Source organism: Macrobrachium nipponense, chromosome 35 (genome assembly GCF_015104395.2).
Source record: "Macrobrachium nipponense isolate FS-2020 chromosome 35, ASM1510439v2, whole genome shotgun sequence".
Lineage (NCBI taxonomy): Eukaryota > Metazoa > Arthropoda > Malacostraca > Decapoda > Palaemonidae > Macrobrachium > Macrobrachium nipponense.
The window spans coordinates 39962648-39985114 of NC_061096.1; the positions used below are offsets into that span (position 1 = coordinate 39962648).

The 22467-nt window shown below is 36.0% G+C and overlaps 1 protein-coding gene across 7 annotated transcripts in view; it reads right to left on the reverse strand.

Moving 5' to 3' along the window:
- Positions 1-22467, reverse strand: part of LOC135208664 (protein disabled-like) — a 196794-nt gene that overhangs the window by 31394 nt on the left and 142933 nt on the right. For all 7 annotated transcript variants that reach the window (XM_064241092.1, XM_064241088.1, XM_064241089.1 and 4 more), the window contains one exon: positions 10154-10383. In XM_064241092.1, the coding sequence (XP_064097162.1) occupies positions 10154-10383 (230 nt within the window). The remainder of the gene's footprint in view (positions 1-10153; positions 10384-22467) is intronic.

The window sequence follows — 22467 nt, forward strand, 5'->3', positions numbered from 1 at the left end:
GATCGACCTACTGGATTCGAACTGGAATCCATTTCGACTCTAGAGCCGTATTATCCAATGTGCAGCATCCTTCACCCTCTCTCCATGTTTCCACGACACTTGACGACTCACTTTTACTTTTATCTTGTTTATTTCCTATTCTGCTTTTGGATGAAGGAAAGGCTGTGAACTTTGGTTGTTATGTTGAGTATTTAATACGTGGTTTGAGCAATGTGTTGCAACATTATCATGTTTCTTTTGATAAGTAAACAATTGCTTATATAATTCCCCTGGAATAACTTCCGCTCTCGAGAGCTTGTGTGGTTGTCTTCAATTAACCAACCCCACCCCTTCACCCCTCTCCCCCCTTTTTTTTGGTTGGGGTGCAACCAAGGAATTCGTAGGGGAAGAGAGCTTGGTCCACCTTGGAATTTCGTTAGTGCCTTCAGACTCTAGCAATTCCTGGAGTTTATTTTATTTGACATCAAATGAAATGTTACTGTCATAAAAAAAGACACTCTGGTCAATAAACACACTAAACTGTGTACCTGCATAAAATTTTGTAGTCGGCGATTAAGTGTGCGAGTTGCTTTATAAAAAAAAAATTAAAATTAATAAATAAATAAAGCGAATGCTCTCCAGATATTTGAAAAGCTACGAAGGCATCTAATTACATGGTTACTATTTAATACCTGAAATTTGATGAAATGTGGAATTAAATACCACTGCTACAAGAATTACTGACAGAATCTTCAAGGGAAGTCGGCTCTTGGCGCCTATAAAGTACTAGGAAAGATGTATAAAATGTCCGTCCCGTCGACCTCTGCCAATTATTACTACCCTCGTTGAAGCGCAACACTATTTTTCAGTTTCATGTCTAGTCTTTAGCAATGCTATGAATAAATATTCGACTAATTGCTTATCTTTTACGGGTTGATTCCAATACGAAAAATAATTACAATGGACTGTTTAGTAAATACTTTGATGTTAATCCACACTAATGAGAGGTGATCTTTCTGAGTGGACCATTTAGAACACCAGTCATACTGGCAAATATCTTTTCTGAACGCTTAAGAAACCAGCCTCCCGGAAAAAAAAGCAATTTTAACATGTAGGACTTATGTTATTTCTTTTTCCCCAAAGTACAATTGTAGGGTCTAGCCTAGCTCAAGCCTCGATTTTTTTTGTGATTTCATATGACAGACTGATCTCAGATCTCAGGAGGAAGGATTAAAATTGAAAACTAGATGGGAACGAGAGGAAGAAATGAAACAAAAAGAGAGAGATACGCTTATTGAACATGTTCTATTTTCGGTAAAATGTTGAAGCCCTTAAAAAGAAAAAAAATCAACTAAATAACAACGTTAACAGTAACTTCAGTTCCTCCAAGAATCGACTGATTTCCAGGAAAACAAAGTGGATAAAACATACTTCAAGGAGAGGAGTTAAGAGCTTTCTAAGACAACGGCAATCACATCGAATAAGAGGAACAAAAGACCTCAACAGAAACATTGAACCCTGAGAAAACACATTGTCGTCACAAGAATCGCCTTACATGATGGAGGAGGAGGAGGAGGAAGGAGGATGGAGGAGGAGGAGGAGGTGGTGGTCAGAGATCAGAGGAAATTGCCCATATCTGAGGGCATGTCGTGTAATATGTGTTACTCATTTTTTTTGTCACTTCCAGGCGAAGATAGGGAATTCTCTCTCCTCTTCGGTTCTCACTTGGACATCTATGTCCTTTTTCCATCCCTCCTTCTACCTAAAACTAAATTTCCGACGCCAATAACCTTATCTATTAAGGAGTGAGCTACTTAAATTTGATTAATCAGTTAACCTCCTTTCCTTTTCCAAGCCTTTAGCAAAGAAACATATTCGACTTACTGGTCCTTTGCCTTTCCTTGATAGAATAATAATAACAATAATACATAAATAAATAAATAAAAAATCTCGAGTTTGGAAGTTACAGGGCGCGGGGTCTGGCGTCAGACGTTTTGGGACACGTAAGGTTGACGTTTGACAATTAGGGACCCGACGTCTAAGGGTGGGTTCATGGTGCGAGCAGGTGGTCTCATGAGGAGGGACTGCTAATTGACAGTTGCGCCAGACGGGGACAAACTACTATTAAAAATGGAACGAACTACTATTAAAAATTGAACACACCCCCTTTCAGAGATGGAACGAATCCCTTTTAAAGATGGAACAACCCCCTTTTAAACATGTAACAACCCCTTTTAAAGATAGAACAAACCCCTTTTTTTAAGGTGGAATAAACTCCTTTTATTAGAGATGGAACAAACTCCTATTTAAGATGGAACAAACTACTATTAAAAAATTGAACACACCATTTTAAAGATGGAACAAATCACTTTTTCAGATGGCACAAACTCCTTTTCAAGATGGAACAAATCACTTTTTCAGATTGCACAAACTCCTTTTCAAGATGGAGCAAACTATTATTAAAAATTGAGCACACCGCTTTTTAAAGATGGAACAAATCCCTTTCAGTGATGGAACAGTCCTTTTTAAGATGGAACAAACCCCCTTTAAAGACTGGGTAAGCAAATGCAAATTTGAAGAACAAATGAATTCAAAATGGAAGTGCTGTACATAAAATTCTAAGTGTTCACCAAGGCGATTATCTTGAAAGGTTGAAGACCAAACAAGGATCCAAAAACTTTGGGATAAGGGCTCCTTGAAGCTAGAAAATGGGAAGATTTGAAAAGTAGGAGAGAGAGAGAGAGAAGAGAAGAGTAGAGCGAGAGAGAGAGAGAGAGAGAGAGAGAGAGTGTGTCCTAATCAGCCAAACTGTAATCTGATCCGACCAGCTTGCTCAGGTGAGCTTTAAAGAATCCTATCCCAACATTACCCACAAATGTCTATTCAAGTTAAACCCCTTTTCGTAAAGCTTTTTCCCCTTTACGTTGAAAAAAAAAGGACAGACTTGGCATCAAATGGCCTCGCGATCAATAATAACGTGAAAGCGAGAGCCGGCGTCATCGAGTGACAAATATTTTGGAAGCTTTATATTCTTTTCTTTACGCACTGGCGTCATCTGCCCGACTCCCCCCAACAACCCCCATCCCACCCCCCCCCTCTCTCTCTCCTTCTCTCTCTCTCTCTCTCCCGGACAAAGGTGGCAACCAATTAAGTGAAAAAACCGATACCTATCGGGTACGAAAATATTCCTCTCGATAGTCTGCACCAACGTTCTCAGGCGGTTTTTACGTGTTATGTATGTATGTATGTATGTATGTATGTATGTGTTGGCCAGGCCAGTTCAATGGAACAATCGATAAACTAACTCTTATGTACTTGTATATGTATGTATGTTATGAATGCTAACTCTTATGTACTTGTATATGTATGTATGTTATGAATGCATGTATGCGCGTCGCGCCAGTTCGACAGCGCAGTCAATCAGCTAATTCCTATGTCTGTCGCGCCACTTCGATCAAGCAATCAATCACCGAATTCTTATTATGTGTCAGTTGCACCCGTTCAATTAATAAAACAAAATCAATACATTCTTATGTACGTATGTAGGTATGAATGTATGTATGTAATTAACTTGCGCAGAATATGATGGTATTTCCCTACATGGCACATTCTTTTGTCAGAGAGAGAAGAGAGAGAGAGAGAGAGAGAGAGAGAGAGAGAGAATCACAAAGGTCAGAGAGGCTAATGGACCAAAACTAAACAATATGACGTAATGCTTAAATGTATAAACGATATATAAAATGAATAATGGTTATTCAATATCAATTTGAAAATCAAGGCAATTGACATTTTACCCGACACAATAAAGGGGGCTAGTTATACCTACTTGAAGATGTGGAAGTATTCCAAAAAACAAATACTGGTATCGGTAGTTGTTTGCACACTTTAAGTAGAATTAATTATCTGTTCATAATTGATGCCTGGAACGTTACAAAATTTATTTTAAGATTTCTTACCCTTTCTCGATCTGACAGGCAACGATCTGCCACCCAACAAAAAATCTCTCTCTCTCTCTCTCTCTCTCTCTCTCTCTCTCTCTCTCTCTCTCTCTCTCTCTCTCTCTCTCTCTCACATTTCAGTATTTGTGGCGTGCAAAAATCTTTTTTTTTACTCAGTTATCAGAACCCCCTAACCCCCAAAAAATAAAAAAGAAAAAAAAATTTATGTAACAGGTCGTGTTTATATATATATATATATATATATATATATATATATATATATATATATATATAAACACGACCTGTTACATAATTGTTTATTTTTTTTTTGGGGGGGAGGGGTTCTCCTGATAACTGAGTAAAAAAAAGATTTTTGCACGCCACAAATACTGAAACAAAGTATCCCTAGCCCCCAGCCCACTTCCACAAAAATACAATACTGAATAATTAAAAGCGATTTAATGAGAGGAGAGAGAGAGAGAGAGAGAGAGAGAGAGAGAGAGAGAGAGAGAGACGCATTCACATGTTCGAACCAGGAAGCGGCAATCCCCTTTCGTTATTTGCAAACAAAGAGCGCCGGAGAGCAAATGCGCTATTTGAAACAGTTTGTTTGCGAGGCTGGAATTTATAGCTTCGCATCCCCCATCCCCCCGTTCCCCTTATTATCATTGTTAATTCTGCAACTTTGGTTTGAAGTCTTTTTACCTTTTTTTATTTTTTTTACTGCTTTGTTAATTTTGTAACTTTTGTTTGGGGGTCCTTTTAAAATTTTTCACTGGTTTGTTAACTCTTGTTACTTTCATGTTGGGACTTAATAATTTTTTTTTTATTCTTTACTGGTTTGTTAAATGTGTATCTTTTGTTTTGAATCTTTTCACTTTTTCTTTTTATTTTACTGATCTGTTAATTCTGTAACTTATGGTTAAGGTCTTTTAACTTTTTTTCGTAATGAATTGTAAATTTTGTTTCGAGTCTTTCAGCTATTTTTTACTCATTTTTAATTTTGTAACTTTTGTTTAGGATTCTAAATTTTTTTTAACGTTTTTCTGGGGTTCTTACAACCACTGTTGTGCAAAGTTTTTTTTTTTTCTTTTTTGCTAAAGGGGAAAGAACGACAACCTGATGTGAATAGAGGACGTTTCATTCCTATTGCAAATTTACGTCATAACGTGGCTTTGTGATTCGTGGACAAATTAACTAATGCAACAGGATCTCGTCATTTAATCATCTTTTTTTTTTTATTTCATTTCCATTCTTAATAATTCAATTTCCATTTCTGTTAAGTCTACTTTTCATTCATCACTTTAATGCCAATATCTTGAATGGGTTCCATTTATTACCCATTTCTTAGCTACTCTTATTTTTTGTTCTTTTCGTCTTTCGTTTCTACTCGGCTAACATATGATCTGTTGGTTTTATCTTTATAATTTGGCTTCTCTTCACCTCATTATCGTTATCATCATGATCACCAATATTCATCATAATCCTGTTTGCTGTCATTTTACTCAAATCATAAATTCATCTATGCCATGACCCTTCTCTTTTCTGCAAGCAAAAGTCTGTCAATAAAAAATAAGAATAAAATAAGAAAAGTAGAAAAGAGAAGAGAAGGAGGAATTCCACTCATTTTCATGGCTAGGGTGTGTCCTACATCCTTTGTTACACCTCTACGTAATAATATGGTTTTGGATGAATCTACCGCAATTCATTTCCTGCAAAAGTATCTACTTCAATATATAAAAGTCAACAGAGTTTTCGTTTATTTTCCTGGAATCTCCACACCTTCCATAACCGTTCATTTGATTAACTTTCCCGAGGGACTTTATTCTCACCAGTTTTCTTGACCCCTCCTTCCTAAAATTATCTTGTCATGTTCATTCCAATCTGTTTATCTTCTCTAAGCTCTTAGCTTCACTTCTTGACGTCGAGCGTTCTTACCCGTAACACTTCATTTAGTCTCCCTTTCTTTAATAATTTTCTTTTCCACTTCTCATTTCTTCATGATTTAATTCCTAATTTCAACTGTTTGCCCGTTTCCGTCCTTTTCCCCAAATCTTCACTGTACTCAACTTCTTTATACATTCTGTTGTCTGTGTCAAGTATGTTTACAATATCTATCGTAGCGAATTTAATTCAATTTTGACCTTTTTAATAATTATATCAATTCTCTTGGTCCAATTAAATTACTCCTAACTTAATTGAGAAGCAAGACTTTCTCCATTCAACTTATTTTTCTTCTTCGTATATTTCAATCCCCTTTTTATGGATCTCAATTACTTATATTCCCTTGCAATGCAAATGCCGCAGACACCCCGGGAAAGGTAAATGTTTTCCATTCGGAGGTCTATTGATTAATGTGCTTTCATGACATCATCTTTGCTTACAAACCAAAGCCATAGAACGTTAGGCATCTGTAATTTCCTAATGAATATGACATATGTTCTATATAGAGTATAAAATTAAAACCGAATTAAAACCCACAAACCGTGTATGTGTGTGTGTGTGTGTGTGTGTGTGTGTGTGTATGAGAGAGAGAGAGAGAGAGAGAGAGGAGAGAGAGAGAGAGAGAGAATTTTTGTGGGATTTCCTCTAAAATAATGTTCGTAAGTCAGAAGTACTATTTGACAGCCACTTACTTCACAGGACTCCATAAAAATCTGAAATAAATAATAAAACGTTGCAAGCGACATAAAGGCTTCTGCAGATCAGACACAGAACGCTAAACCTTAATATTCCAAAGGATTAAATTTAGAAGAGTCCTCTCAAAATAATTTTGGCTGTAAATAAGCGTAAAGCAATTATCACTCGTCTGATTACAAACTTAGACTTTTATGGCACTGGCCATAATTACACGAAATTTCCGTAATTTGTGGCTTCGCGTTGACGCTCACGCCCTCTCCTGTTGCTGAAAAAATGGTTTGACATTTGCAGGATTAATCAGTTGGCTGCCTCTAAACGCGTAAAAATGGGAAGAAATTCTTCCTATTTGTCATGCATAATGCATGAAATGGATTACAGTCTTTATTTGTTGAAATAGGTAGTGTATTTAGTGTGTTCTCGTCTTACGTACAGACTGGAATGCTCATTATAAACTACCCTTGATTAAAAGATGAAGCGGATTATAATTGTCAGCTGCTACAATACTGTGTTCCCTGTTTTACATATGTACTGGAATGCTCATTACAAATTATTGTTCATCTCTATAATAGAAGGATTTTTAAAACAATAATATTACCTACGAATGAGCTTTCTGAAGCAGATTATAATTTCTATGTTAAAATGTGTGTTCTCTTTTTACATATATGTTAGAATGCTCATTATAAATCATAGTTGATTCTGTAATAACGAAGCATTTTTAGACAATAACATTACCTACGACTAAGCTTTCACGAACAATACTTTGTATTCTCAAATGCAAAGCACGACCTAAAGATTTCAAGAGGAACCTTATTTTGGAGGAGAATTTAAAATTTGAAATAATATTCACCATTCCCCCCGAATCTTGCGATGACGGCGGAGCTTAAAGCTGAAGGCAGTCACCATTGCACAATCTGTCGCCGGGTTCAGCCTGATAATGGATTTTCATCACCGGCACTTATCATCCAATTCTTTTGCCCCCAGCAACCCCACCCCCTCTCCCCAAGGGGGACCATTATCCCCTTTCCCGTCCCCACCCCTTCCCCCAAAGGGACACCAGCAGGAATCACCCCGTAAGCTTAAACTAACCGTGGTTAAAACGACCCTTTAATGATGATCTCCTCCTCCTCCTCCTCCTTCCCTTGAGGTGTTCACAGGTTAATTACCGGGTGCGACCTGGCGTGTGATAAGACCTGGCTTATTATAAGACCCCCAGGTTCAAGCAGGTCAATTCAGAATTTGTCGCTCCAGGCTGTTTGGATTTTTTCGCGTAGGATGTCGAACTGGGAGATTCTTGAAATCTTATTTATTTATTTATCTATTAATTCTTTTTTGTAGAGCAGAAATTCTGCTACAACTATGAACTTCTTGCTTTTATTTACGTTCGTTCTGACGTATCTATCTATCGATCTATCTACTAGCCGACAGTGTACGTAGCCAGGCTAGTAATAAAAGGCATGGGGCCAGCAACCTCATCCTCCCCAAAAATGATTTGCTGACCGAAGGTTTAACAAGCTCTAAATTTAACCCTGCAAAGGACGAAGGCATGGGATGTATTATTTACAAGAATATATACACACACACAAATGTGTGTGTATTGTATATATATATATTATATATATATACTATAATATATTAATATAATTATATCTATATATATATATATATATAGATATATATTCTATACAATACATATATTAATATATATAACGAATCATTAGTGATGTACACGTCAGTGAATACACAAAAACTCTCGAATCCCTTTTCACAAAGGACATAAAAAATAAAAATAAAAAATGTCTAAAACCGTCACAGAGAACAGTTGTGAAGACAATGCTTAAAACTACGAACTTTCCAATGCATGACGAAAACTAAATGAAAATGAGGGTACAATTTCTTTATTTCCGACGCTGAGTCAAGAGATTAATAATAGTCTACTTGCAAGGAGAGGGAGAGAGAGAGAGAGAGAGAGAGAGAAGCAGGAGAGAGAGAGAGAGAGACGAGATTGAGAGAGAGAGATAGAGAGAGAGAGAAGAGAGAGAGAAGAGAGAGGAGAGAGAGAGAGAGAGGCAGCTAGTTCATCAAGTAAATAAAGTTAATGGAAACTTCCTGATGATAATCAACATCAATTTACTATTGTCGGAAAAATGGAATTACCCATTCGAGCCACGTTAATTCTAAAAAAAAAACTAAATCATAAGTATTCCACAATAATTACACCACATTTATACATATAACATTTGATAATAAGCTTTTAATGATGCAAAGAAAGGAATCCTCATGGTTACATGGATTATTAAGATGTTTAATATAATAACTAATATTTTATAAAACAAAATACATTTCCAATGAATAAGCAGACACTGAAGGGGAGTATGGTACGGTATAAGCTAGAGAAAGCACCTACTAAAAAAATTTATACTACACTGCTACTACAACTACAACTACAACTACAACTACAACTACAACTACAATTACTTCTACACTAGTACTCCATTCATACTGTTACTTATGGAATGACCCAAGATGCTTAGTAAATGAAAGTCTTAGGAACAGCGTAGGAACCAAAGTAAAACTCCAAGTAAGGTTAATAGTGCCGCCAAGTGCTCCTCGTGCGGTGTACTGTAGGTATTCCTTAAGGTTCTTTTCAGTGTCCGTAGACTCCTAGCTGCAATCCCTTTCATTCCTTTTACTGTGTCTCCGTTCGTAGTCTCTTTCTTCCATCTTGACTTCCACACTCTCCTAATTATCGTTTTTTAGTGCAACTGCGAGACCTTCCTCCTTTTACGCCATTAAAACATTACTCTCATCTTCCCTTTCAGAGCTGAATGACCTCACAGATCCTTGGCCAAAGTTTTATATTCCATTCCATACCAAAGGAAAACTCACCCACGAACCAAACCACCAAAACCAAATCAAATACTCTTAAGTAAATTAAAATAAAACTCACACTTGTCTTAGCGAACCAACACAAACAAATACCTAAAACACACTCGTCTTTGGCCTAAGCCTTATTTTACACTCTATTCCGAAGTAAAACTCGCGCGCCAACCAAAACAAAACAACGAAAAGAAGCAAATGCTCGGAAAAAAACAACACTCGTCGTTGACCTGAGCAAAACTCGCTCACGAACCAAGCACCACCAAAAAAAAAAAAAAAATAAAAAAAAAAAACACACACACACACACACCCACACACACACTCTCACACACACACACACACACACACACACACACTCGATTTTTCATCTCACAGCTGAATAAAAAAATCTTTCATCTCGCAGCCAGAACTAAGACGCAAAACCAAGAAAATACTCGTATAAAAAAAAAAAAAAAATACACACACACACACCCACTCGATCCTCTGTCTAGCAGCCAAAGCCAAAACGGAGAGAGAGAGAGAGAAAAAAAAACACACACACACACGCTCGCCTTTTGTCTAGCAAAAAAAAAACAAAATAAAAGTTTTGTCTAGCACAAATTAAAATAATAAATAAACAAACAAACAAAATACACTCGACCTTTTGTCTAGCAGCAACAGCAGCAAAAAAAAAAAATAAATAAATAAATAAAAAAAATAATAATAAATAAAAAACTCACACTCGATCTTTCATCTCGCAGCCGAATGCCGTCCATGGCGACTGTGACGACGATGCGCTGCTTATGCTCGCCGGCCGCCCTGACGGCCATCTTGAGTTCGGCCAACGCCTCCTGACACATTCGGTCTCCGCGCGCCTCCGCCACTTCGAGCACGCCTATCAGCTTGCCCTTGAAGCTTATGCCCTCCACGAAGCGGTGGGGGTCATTCTTCTCCGTGCCCGACGTGCGGTCTGCGGGAGAGAGAGGGAGAGAAATGTTTAATACTTGGAATTGTTAGTAAACAGTAAAGCAGTATTTGCGTACAGAAAACAAGATAACAATAATAATAATAATAATAATAATAATAATAATAATAATAATAATAATAATAATAATAATAATAATAATAATACTATGAAAGAAAAGAGGGAGAAGAAACTTTGAAGTATGAATTCAAGATATAAAACAAAACACATCCGAAAAGGATTCAAGGAATGTAGGGTGGTTATTAATTGAAAAAAAAAATTCTTGAGCGATGATAATGATACTTTCAGAGTTACGACTTTTCTTTCCCCATCTAAAACATCAAATCCTACTTTTGAAATCAACGCCTAAATGAACAGAAATGTTTTCTTTACTGTGAAATAAATCCTCACATGAAACTGCCTTTGAACTCAAAAACCTTTCAGGAGTTTCGGGAGTTTAAAAAAATAACTGACATGAAATTCTCCTCGAGTTCAAAGCTTCGGAGGAGGAGGAGGAGGAGGAGGAAAAACATCCCTTTAAAATTTCTCAATAAATCCGTCTTGGAAAAAATATAAAGGTCAAAAAAAAAGCATGAGATTGAACAGGGGAAACGAACAGATTTCGGAAAGCTATCTGTACAATTTTATCTTTAAATATGTATATTACATACATAATTGTGGATTTGTTTCTCCATTAGTATTCAGATGATGATACCTATTCATATGGAACAAGCCCAAAGGGTCCACTGACTTGAAAATCAAGCTTCCAAAGAATTTGAAATTCATTAACAAGAAGCAAGGGAAGGCAAGGGGAAATACAGAAAAATCTAAGGTATTAAAAAAGATAAATTAATTAATTAATAAAAAATAGAGAAAAGGTATCAATATGCAAGCATACCTTTGAACAGGTAGATCGTTGAGTCTAGTTAATCAAGGAGGTTTGAGAGAAATTTAGGCGTAAATTATATCGTAATGACACTTCTTACTAGTGAGTAACCACTTGGTTCTACTGAGACATAATGCATCGTTTTCCATTATTAGGAAGGTTGCTCTGTCTTTGTTACTAAAGACGTAATAGCCATAAGTTATAGTTATGGTAGATTTTCAAGATAAATATCCACCATAAAGAATGGTAGGATTGTATTAATAATAGCTTAAAAAGGCAAATAAAAATATATAACATATAAATAAATAAATCAAACAAGGAAAAGAAGACACGAGAACTTGCAAAAACCATTTGAGGCTGGAGGTGTTTATTAAACACAAATGCTATTTTTTGGCAAAACGAAATCAAATTGCCCCCCCGTATCCATTAATGAAGTGGGGAGAAAGAGAGAGAGAGAGAGAGAGATAAGAGAGAGAGGAGATGAGAGACCAGAGAAGAGAGAGAGAGATTTGCAGAGAAAAACAACCTGGCAATAAACACCGCCATTCTCACTTAAATAGCTTTTCAAGGATGAAGAGTGTTTGTTGGGAAACTCCCACACCATCAGCCTCTTTGCATACATAAACACGAAAAAGGTTTCATAAGTTCCATTAACCATTAAAACCTAACCCACCTTCCACAGACACGAACAAACAAAAATTACAATCACCACATTACAACCTTCTTCGAGACACACACACACTTCCTGGATCTTCACAAACAATTTCTGAATATTTCGTAATTACCGGACTGCCACAAACAACTTGTGACGTCCGCCACAAACACCAAACACATTCAAACACTCGCATTCTTTCCGACTCCTTCACTTTTACGGATCTCCTGATGAACAGAACGAAGACCACAATTCGGAGAGAGAGAGAGAGAGAGAGAGAGAGAGAGAGAGAGAGAGAGAGAGAGAGAGAGAGAGAAGGGGTAGGGAGGGGCTTGGAAGCTTAATGATGGCAATTAGCAACGGACCGCTCAAATTTAACGAAGATTTAATCATCACCTAATTATTCACTTCGCTGTAAGGCTATAATTAAACACAACCCTTCATCCACGATGTCAAAAAATAGAAGTCTATACGTAGTATAATTCAACGGATTCCTATTAAATACAAGCAACTGGCGGATAACCAAAGAATATTTTTTTTTATTTACTAACAGTTGCTGAGGACATATTTCACCTATTAATAGACTTATTATGAATCAGGTGGTCTGCTAATAAGGGACGAGTTTGTGCTAATAATGCGACGCTTAACAGATTATGGCATATGTTTATATTTACATGAGAAAATGAAACAAGACTTCTTCAACAAGTTGTTATAAAGGTTACTTCAAAGGCACAAAAAGCCAAAGTGAAAAGTAACTGCCATTAATTAAATAATAATTAATAATAATAATAATAATAATAATAATAATAATAATAATAATAATAATAATGGAAAAGTAAATCCACAATAGTATGTCTGTTTGATTTTGTTATTTAAAATATCTGCTTTACATTTTAAATATAATCAAACAGACAAACTATTGTGGATGTACTTTTCCATTTTATTGACTCATGTGATTGTGATTTTTCTTTGAAATAATAATAATAATAATAATAATAATAATAATAATAATAATAATAATAATAATAATAATAATAATACTATCAGCAACAGTAAAGTGGGAAAACTCTACGGAAACATCATCCTCTTTTCACATACAAACTCTTCAACGCTCGAAAAGAAAAATAAATCACAAAAATGCTGGAAAACTTCCAGAATCCTTTTTCCGTGAGTGAGTTATCGCCCCTCGAAAGTAATCGAGGCAGATATAAATTGAAATAAGATTCCTCCTCCTCTTAGGTCTCTCGTATCTCATAGAAATTACGAGGCTTCGAGCTCCCGTGTTGCAGCGCTATCTCCAGTCTAGGCCCTACGCAGGTCAGTGATATCGATCTCAAAGTTTTCAAATTGATCTGACATTTGCCCCGAGGTAAAAACGAAAAGGCGGGGTTTTGGATAGCTGAGGGTTACTTAGAGAGAGAGACGCAGAGAGAGAGACGAGAGAGGAGAAGGAGAGAGAAGAGAGAGAGAGAGGAGAGAGGGGTTTCATTTGATAAGCATGTGGCATGTGCGGTCTTATTTTTCAACATTTGAGAGAGAGAGAGAGAGAAATTCCCAGCAGAGCCCGTTCCTTTAAATAAAAGCAAAAGATCAGGCTGTCCATAAAAAACTAGACGAATGAGCTAAAAAAAAAAAAAAATTTTTTTGTAAACACGAAACATTACTGATAACATCAAAATAGCCCATTGTTACGAAAGCCATAAAAACTAAGTGCTCCCACACATATCCAAAACACACCATTGATGTTATCTGCAAGCATAAACAAAACAAATTGTCGATAGGATAAAATCTACTGACATTACTACCCATAATTCCCTGGTGTCTGATGAACCGATACATGAGGCTTCTATGCCAACACCCACCATAATTAATATTATCAGCATTAAAAACCCTCGGGATAGTATTACAAAGGGGAGATGAATTTCTAATAAATGGCTCCAGTTTTAGTGATAAGAGAAAGAAAACATAAGAGATGGCATTGTGAAAACAATTAAGTGCAACTTAAGCGTGGAAATGTCATTTATGCTTCTGAATGAATTAATGCTGGGTCACATCTACACGATACGACAAAATTATACGAATTGTCAAGCCGTTTGTTGCAAAAAACAGCTGTGACACCAATCATATGAGAACACACACACAATTTCTGCACATGATTTTCATCCATAATTCTGCAGCAATTTAAAATATGAACTGGGCAGAGAACAGAGTTGTTTTCTCTCGAAAGACACCCTTTATTTGGAGGAGAGTCTTCATTCATGCATACATAAAAACAGACACACACACACACACACACACACACACACACATATATATATATATATATATATATATATATATATATATATATATATATATATATATATAGTCATATCACATTACCGTGATTCATATACATACATCGAGCTTCAAATGTCCTTTAATATCTAATTCGCTCTACTTCGGAATTAATATATTTTCATATATGTTAACCGAAGAGGAATTTTTTAGTCGATAAGAAATTTGTCGGCTTATGGGCGCGAACCACCGCAACCCAACAAATTCAGGACGCACAGTGAAGCCTTTAACCACACCTGAATTTGTTGGCGGTTCAAGCCCGTGAGCCGACAAATGTTATCACTAAAATAATTCCCTTTCGGGTTAACATATATATGAAAAATATATTAATTCCGAGGTAGAGCGGATTTAGATATTAAAGGGAACACACACACACACACACACACACACACACACACACCACACACATATATATATAATATATATTATATTATTATTAATATATATATATATGTGTGTGTGTGTGTGTGTGTGTGTGTGTATTACTAAATCCTATATGCTCTAAGGAAAATATAACTCCCCCAAGGCACAACCAAGAACGTAACAACAGTGACCCCACAAAGTCCTACGTACGTGTAGAAACTTCAGGACCAATTAGAGAACGCCTCAATGTTACAACATCAGCAAAAAGAAAATCTGGGACAATTATGTAAAAGGAGGGGGGGGGGGGATAAGGAGGAGATAGAGGGGAGTTTTTAAAAGCACCTAAGGGATGTGCCTTTTCCAGAGGGAATGACCTTCAGTGAGGGGACACGAGAAAGTGTTAATAGCGCGAGATCCCACGCAGACACTTGGTGTTGCTCCCCGGACACTCAAGATGGGTCTCAAAACTGGGAATGGAGGGGGAGAAAGGGAGCTTCCCCCCTGGCCTGCCCCCCCCCCCCCACCCCCCCCCCCCCCACCTCAGTCATTTTTCGTAACGTTCAAAGAGAGGTCACTTCAAATCTCTGAGAGAGAGAGAGAGAGAGAGAGAGAGAGAGAGAGAGAGAGAGAGAGAGAGAGAGAGAGTAAAACTTCAAAGGGAAATAATACGATACGATATTTGAAGTACTGTAAACACTCGAAAATACTAAAGTAAAACTTCGTTATTTTTATGAAAGGAACCTTAATAATAATAATAATAATAATAATAATAATAATAATAATAATAATAATAATAATAATAATTCTTTTATCTAATGGTATCTAATGGTACTATTACGTAGGATCTAAAATCCATGGAGAAACATTTACCTCATGCAGACACAAATTTATGTCAACGACATCGACATCAGAGAGAGAGAGAGAGAGAGAGAGAGAGAGAGAGAGAGAGAGAGAGAGAGAGAGAGAGAGAGAGGCAGAGGCAGGCCACATTTACCTATGCATGAAGAGAAGAGATTAATGTAAATCTGAGACTGGGTGTGGAATTGACCTTCGAGTATGAAAGGGGGTCAACTGATACGATGAATAATGGAAATAGGCCAAAAGTTAATGCAAATCATGACGAGGTGTTTCGTTCGGTATAGTGTCGCTTACTCTAGTGTGTTTAAGGTATCATTACTGAGGGAAAGATTCCACAATGGAATGGAAGAATCGTTAATTTTTCGTGTTAAGTAAAAAGGGAGACAACTGAAGACTATATAAATGATAAACGAATAACTTGCATAGTGTACTGAAAAGATTGCACGAGCATGACATGATTTGACTACGAAAGGGAAAGCTTCTAAAATGAAAGAAGAGTAATTCCTCTTTTGTTTTATATAAAAAAAAGACAACTGGAGAATATAAACACTTATCGGAGTAAAAAGCATGACAAATGACACGAAACTTGGCGGAAGAAACGCATCGTGATTTAAGGCATTAAAAAAAAATGAATGATCGCAAAAATATATATTACGAAACGACCATCTGATAAATTTTATACCTAATGGCGAGCATCGTTTGCAGCACACACGAAATATGGGGGAAAATTAAGAATGACAAAAATCTCAACAAAATATGACAACGAAAGCCATCACCATCATGTCACGTAAAGTATGCACCATGATCTTCCAGCCACACTACGTCTATGGCAGTAGTTGCTGGAACGTTAGTTTATAAAAATCAATCCATGAAATGACGTTACTTGACTCGACCATACTGGCGTCAACCATTTGAAGGGTACAGACTGCTCGGCAGAGAATCACTCCTTAGAAAATCTAAATGAGAGGCAATTGATCACGTTTATTAAATGTATAATGTGCGCGTGCAACTGTTTTCCTGAATCTAGTATGAGCGCAATGGTATGTCCTTAAAATATGCACAAGAATTAAACGCTTATATGCGAGTATTCACATGCAAATTTTCACTTCCCAATAACGGGTATACGAGAGAGAGAGAGAGAGAGAGAGAGAGAGAGAGAGAGAGAGAGAGAGAGAGAGAAATATCAACCCACGAGCCCCCAGAGAAGTATCAATCTTTGATGGAGCGGGGGAAACAGGACGCAAGAAATAATTGCAGAGGCTTCTTAAAGCAGAACCGTTGGAGAGAGAGAGAGAGGAGAGAGAGAGAGAGAGAGAGAGAGAGAGAGAGAGAGTTACGATATTAGCGAAAGCTAGCTCAAGGGATATTCGCTCAACTCAAGACCTTTTATATAACGTGATAGTGAATGCGTGAGAGGTTCAGACCTATTATGAAATTCTAACCTGACAACTTACGTAAACGTAGATACTTCATTTAAAATGCCTCTTAACAAACTTTATAACTGAATAAATAGACGTTTGAGAGTCACCCGAATTACTTCAGAGCTGTTTCCTGAAAACGCATTAGTGCCTTTGGTGACTTGAGCAGTGAATTATATAAATGGCAGTTACTTGATTTAGGTGGGATACAGCTAGGCTGATGAAGGGCACAGGGGTATAAAACATAACCTAAAATATTTGTTCTCAGATTCGACATGATAGCACCTTTTGAAGCCTAACCTTATGAGGAGAATAAGCTTACGTATATGCTAAACAATATTATGTGAAGTTGCTTGGCCTTCAATGGGTATACCCACTTCTCGTATCGAAATGATGGCACTTCTCATAAGACTTCTTATTTTATTTATTCTGACTATCATCATTAATTTTTTTTTTTACATTCACTATCACAACCCTACTTCGGGCTTCATCTTCTTTCATCCGTCACTGTTAGCTTCATCATTCCACTGTGTCTGGCATTTAATCACTATAATGGACTTGGGCGATGCAGCATAACCGTTTATTAAAATTTCTGCTTGATCCCGTCATTTCCGCGACAGCTTTGGCCGTTTCGTCCGCATTTTCATTTGTTTGAATGACCCCTCGTGTGCGGACTCACAATTCAAAACGATAAAAGTTTCTGAAAGCTTCATATTAAATAAAGGATTCATTCGATGGGTAACGGAATTTTTAAGGCCGGTGGTCTCAAGTCAGTTTGCAAGGACATTCTGAAATCACTGATAATCATGAGATTTTCCAGAATTCTTTCATCATCAATGCAAGATGAGGCGGTGGATATTTGTACTGTATAGGCAGTTACACGATTAAGTAATGATAAACCGAGCAGGGAGACATTTGGAATCACCAAGCTGTATTTTTCGTCATAAATTTAACCAAAAAAATATTTTAATAATAATAATAATAATAATAATAATAATAATAATAATAATAATAATAATAATAATACGGTGTCGTCTATACGGTAAACCATACAACACCACAGTATTTCTGAGTCGACAAAAATCCCGATACTTGGAAAGAGTAAAGTAATGAGTTATCATTAAGGTAAAATCGCATTATCTGCCAAATCAAACATGAAAACATTAACTACACATGCAGCTGCACCAATAACGATCAATCTTATCAGTATCATGATGAAGGATAAAATGAAAACTTTCTTGTATATTAAATCTCGATATATCGTAATAAATCCACTGAAATCTCTTAAGCTTGACGAGGTCTGCTGTCCTCGCTGCCACAAGGACTGAAAATAATCAAAAAGTTCTAATCCTAGTTTCATTCCCTCTGACGCCGAGGAAAGATTTCTCTTCAAGCTTAAGGGTTTAAAAGTGGATTTCTAACAATTTATCAGGATTTGTTGAAGAAATCCCCAGTGGAGTAAGCATAAATAATTATAAAACATACAGAAAACAAGAGCTTTCGAGGAGGAGAATGGGGCAGGTTCTCGAAAGTTTTCGTTGAGTACTATATATTCATAATATACTATATTTACACTGACACCACTGTGGATTTCACCAATCTTTTAGTGACTCATGCGACTATGAGACTTTTGCAATATCAAGATTTAATACACAAGTTAAGGGTCTTACGTCATCCCCATCTTTAAAGAATGTGATTATTCTTCATAGTCTTCAATACTACTTTTTGTTAATAATTAAGATAAACATTAAAGTCAACGTGGGAACACAAGATGGGGAGGAAAAACATTATAAGAGAATCAAGACTGTGAGAGAGAGAGAGAGAGAGAGAGAGAAGAGAGAGAGAGAGAGAGAGAGAGAGAGAGAGGCGAATGGGTTAGAGTTGTTTCCTCGGCAACAAAGAGATGGTATGCCAATTAAACGCTGCAAAACACTCATCTTAACAACACATTTTGCTAATTAGTCAGCCTCAACGTGCTCCCGCTGGGACCTTGCCGAGAGAGAGAGAGAGAGAGAGAGAGAGAGAGAGAGAGAGAGAGAGAGAGAGAGTCTTAGAGTCTTAAAGCAAGTTTTTACTACTGTATTTTGAAAATGGTACCCAAATAAGCAGCAACCTGCAACTGCTTGACCAAAGTGAACATTAAAAAACCTCATATAATCTTACAAGAAAAATGAATTATTTTCGAAATACTTAAAGAAGCAATGAGAATAATAATGATGATGAATATGATATATACTCTACAAATAATATAAACAGGTTGACGAAAACATGAAAATAATAATGATGATGAATATGCCATAGCTCAACAAATAATATAGACAAGTTGAAGGGAAAAAAAAACTTTTTTGAAAACATTTCAACGGAAGACATCAAATCACTTTCCCAACACCAGCAATAGCTAACAGCTGAAAAACACGTTTGAATAGAAAACAGAGCACAAGTTCAAAACATAAAACTCGGTTTATTCAGATTATGCAACGCGTAGGGCTTTGGGAAAAGGAAACGAGAGAGATTGCGCTATACTGAATTTGAATAAAGTTTTCGGCTACATTGTTTTTCGGCAAGGAAAAATATCTGAACTCTATATTCTCGTTCTTAAACTAACACTGGTAAAGTGGACAAGGTTATAATAAATCTTCCGAAGCATTGCATACATAAACCTTCAATGCGCAAGTCAGTATACACACACACAACACACACACCACACACACATATAATATATATATATATATATATATATATATATATATATATATATACACACACACGTACTATATATATTATATATATAATATATATATATATATATATATATATATATATATATATATATTAATGGGAAGACAATTTACCACATATTTGCAGCAAATCTAAACCACTAACAAAGGTATATAAACTGGCATAAATGACCATAAAACCAAACAAACTTATACAATACAATTGTGATAGTATCTGATAGGTGTTAAAAACATCCAATACTGCAAGCAAAGGGAACCGTTGAGAAATTCGTCTCAACACTCAATGACGAAAAGAACAAAGATCCAATGACAAGCTCTACGACATACCCAGTTCATGAATCAGAAATACTCAAAAGAACAAACATTAAATTCAAGCGTTAAGAGACAAACTACAACTCGCCATTCAGCCCCCTTCCTTCGACTATAGTTGAGAGGAAACATAGATCATAAATTTAAACACACTCTTGGCCAATCTCAGCTCTGAGACTACTATGGCACTCGAGGATTGAGTTAAGTAGTTGAGGATATCATCAAAAAGTATTTGCAAGGGCCATACATCAAAGACACTCCCTAGAACATATACACACTAAGTAAACATAACCTTAAGGAATCTCATGAATCTATACACTGTTTTTTTTCATCTGTCCATCCGCCGGTAGTGTTTTTGTATGGTAACACTGCGTCCCGGGCTTTAGATAGTTACCGAGTGTGTAAGTTTTAGGTAAATAAAAGGATATCTAGGTATACATTTGCAACTGAAAAGTGTTTTAATAATTTACTGTATGCGAATTACATCGTTAATATTCGAAATAGGATATTATTATAATCGTAAGCTGAATGTAACTGTCTAAAGCCCAGGACGCAGTGTTACCATACAAAAACACCACAGGCGGATGGACAGTTGGAAAAAAACAGAGTATAGTCTGTTGTGCATATTATTACATAACTCGGCAGAATGAAATAAAAGTCACCTAAGCAAGGAAAAACTGTTGACATAAATAATTATCTTTCGATGACTTATATACACAAAGATTTACCATTCCATTGTACGTTAAGACTTTCATTATTGCATTACGGTATATAATACAATACACAAGCGTGTATGAGTCATATAACTTTTTTAAAAAATTAGCTTAATTATAACCAAATATAACAAGGGAAAGAGAAAGAAAAACTCCTTTTTAAAGCAACGCGAAAACCTACAAGCGCAAAATATGTACGTGACTGATAAAGAAGTACCCAAACTTTACAGTGTTTCAGCACGCACAATATATACTAAGTGAGGATCATTAATCTTATGCGCATTTAAATACCAAGCAAGGCATTTAAATGCCACAAACATTGTAACTGACAGAATTCATGAAACAGTAAAGGAACCTTGCACATGAACCAAATAAACTTGTATTTACGTTCCAATTTATTTTTACTGTATTACTGATTTCGAATTCCATTCAATCCAAACTATGACTAATATACTTCAGTACATATTGCCATGGAGACGCCGGAGTTCTTGAAAGATTTGCCCAAATTGCCAAAATAAATGCAAGCTATGAATAATTTAGCTGACCTAATAGCGCACAGTTTCGACAATTTTATACTTCTGAAAATCATATTTTTCTTGCAAAATGCCTCAAGGGCCACCAAGCTTTACCTCTATCGATCAATACTTCTCACAGCAAAGTGTACAACAAAATATCTGCTTAAAAGTAATTAAACAAGATATAAATAACGTAAAGAGAATATACAAAGGAAATTTATTATCATCACTCAATGCCCAAGCTTCAGTAAAGTTTAGGTTTCATATATATGTATGTAAAACTGAATAACGAAAGTTAGGAACGTGATAAATCCACAAATAGATATATTTTTCCTTCGTGGCATATATCTTTATTTATTTATATATGTATATGTATATATACATACATATACATGCACACACACACACACACACACACACACACATTATATATATATATATATATATATATATATATATATATATATATATATATATAGTATATATATATATATATATATATATATATATATATATATATATATATAAGTATACATATACATACGTGCAAAATGCCAAAAGTATGGAACGCATGACGTAGGCTAGAATGATCCTATATGAATACACACCTTCACTTTCTCCAGTTGATACCCTTACTAAAAGAAAAACAAAAAAATATGGGACGATGTAATCATGCATTTACTCCCATTCATTCTAAAAGTTCCTCCAAATACTTCCGTAAAAAGAGAGAGAGAGAGAGAGAGAGAGAGAGAGAGAGAGAGAGAGAGAGAGAGAGAGAGAGAGAGAGAGAGAGCAAGGAGTCCGTGAAATTCAAATTGGTATTCTGCGCCAACATGCAACCTAAGCAGAATGGAACGGCATCGCGAAAGGCTATTGTGTTTGCAGACGAGGGGATAATACACTGTATGTGTGGTCTCTCTCACTTCTCTCATGGTGGAGACCTGGACGAAATCTTCAAATATACACGAGAGAGAGAGAGAGAGAGAGAGAGAGAGAGAGAGAGAGAGAGAGAGAGAGAAATTTCACATTTTGCATAAACCAATTTTCAACAATAACGAACCAAGCTAGCAGAAAATCGCAAATATAACAAACAATCTTAAAGTTATATTTAGAAAAAATAGTGAAAATAGAAACAAATTAATGTTAGGATGGAAAAAAAATAATTGCTTAACCAGAAAAAACAATTTTAATAAATAATAGTGAAGATAAAATTAACTCTTAACACAGAAAAAAATATAATGTTTTAAATAGAACAATCATTGCAAAAATGGGAAAAATTAATTGTTAAAATCCACCCAAGT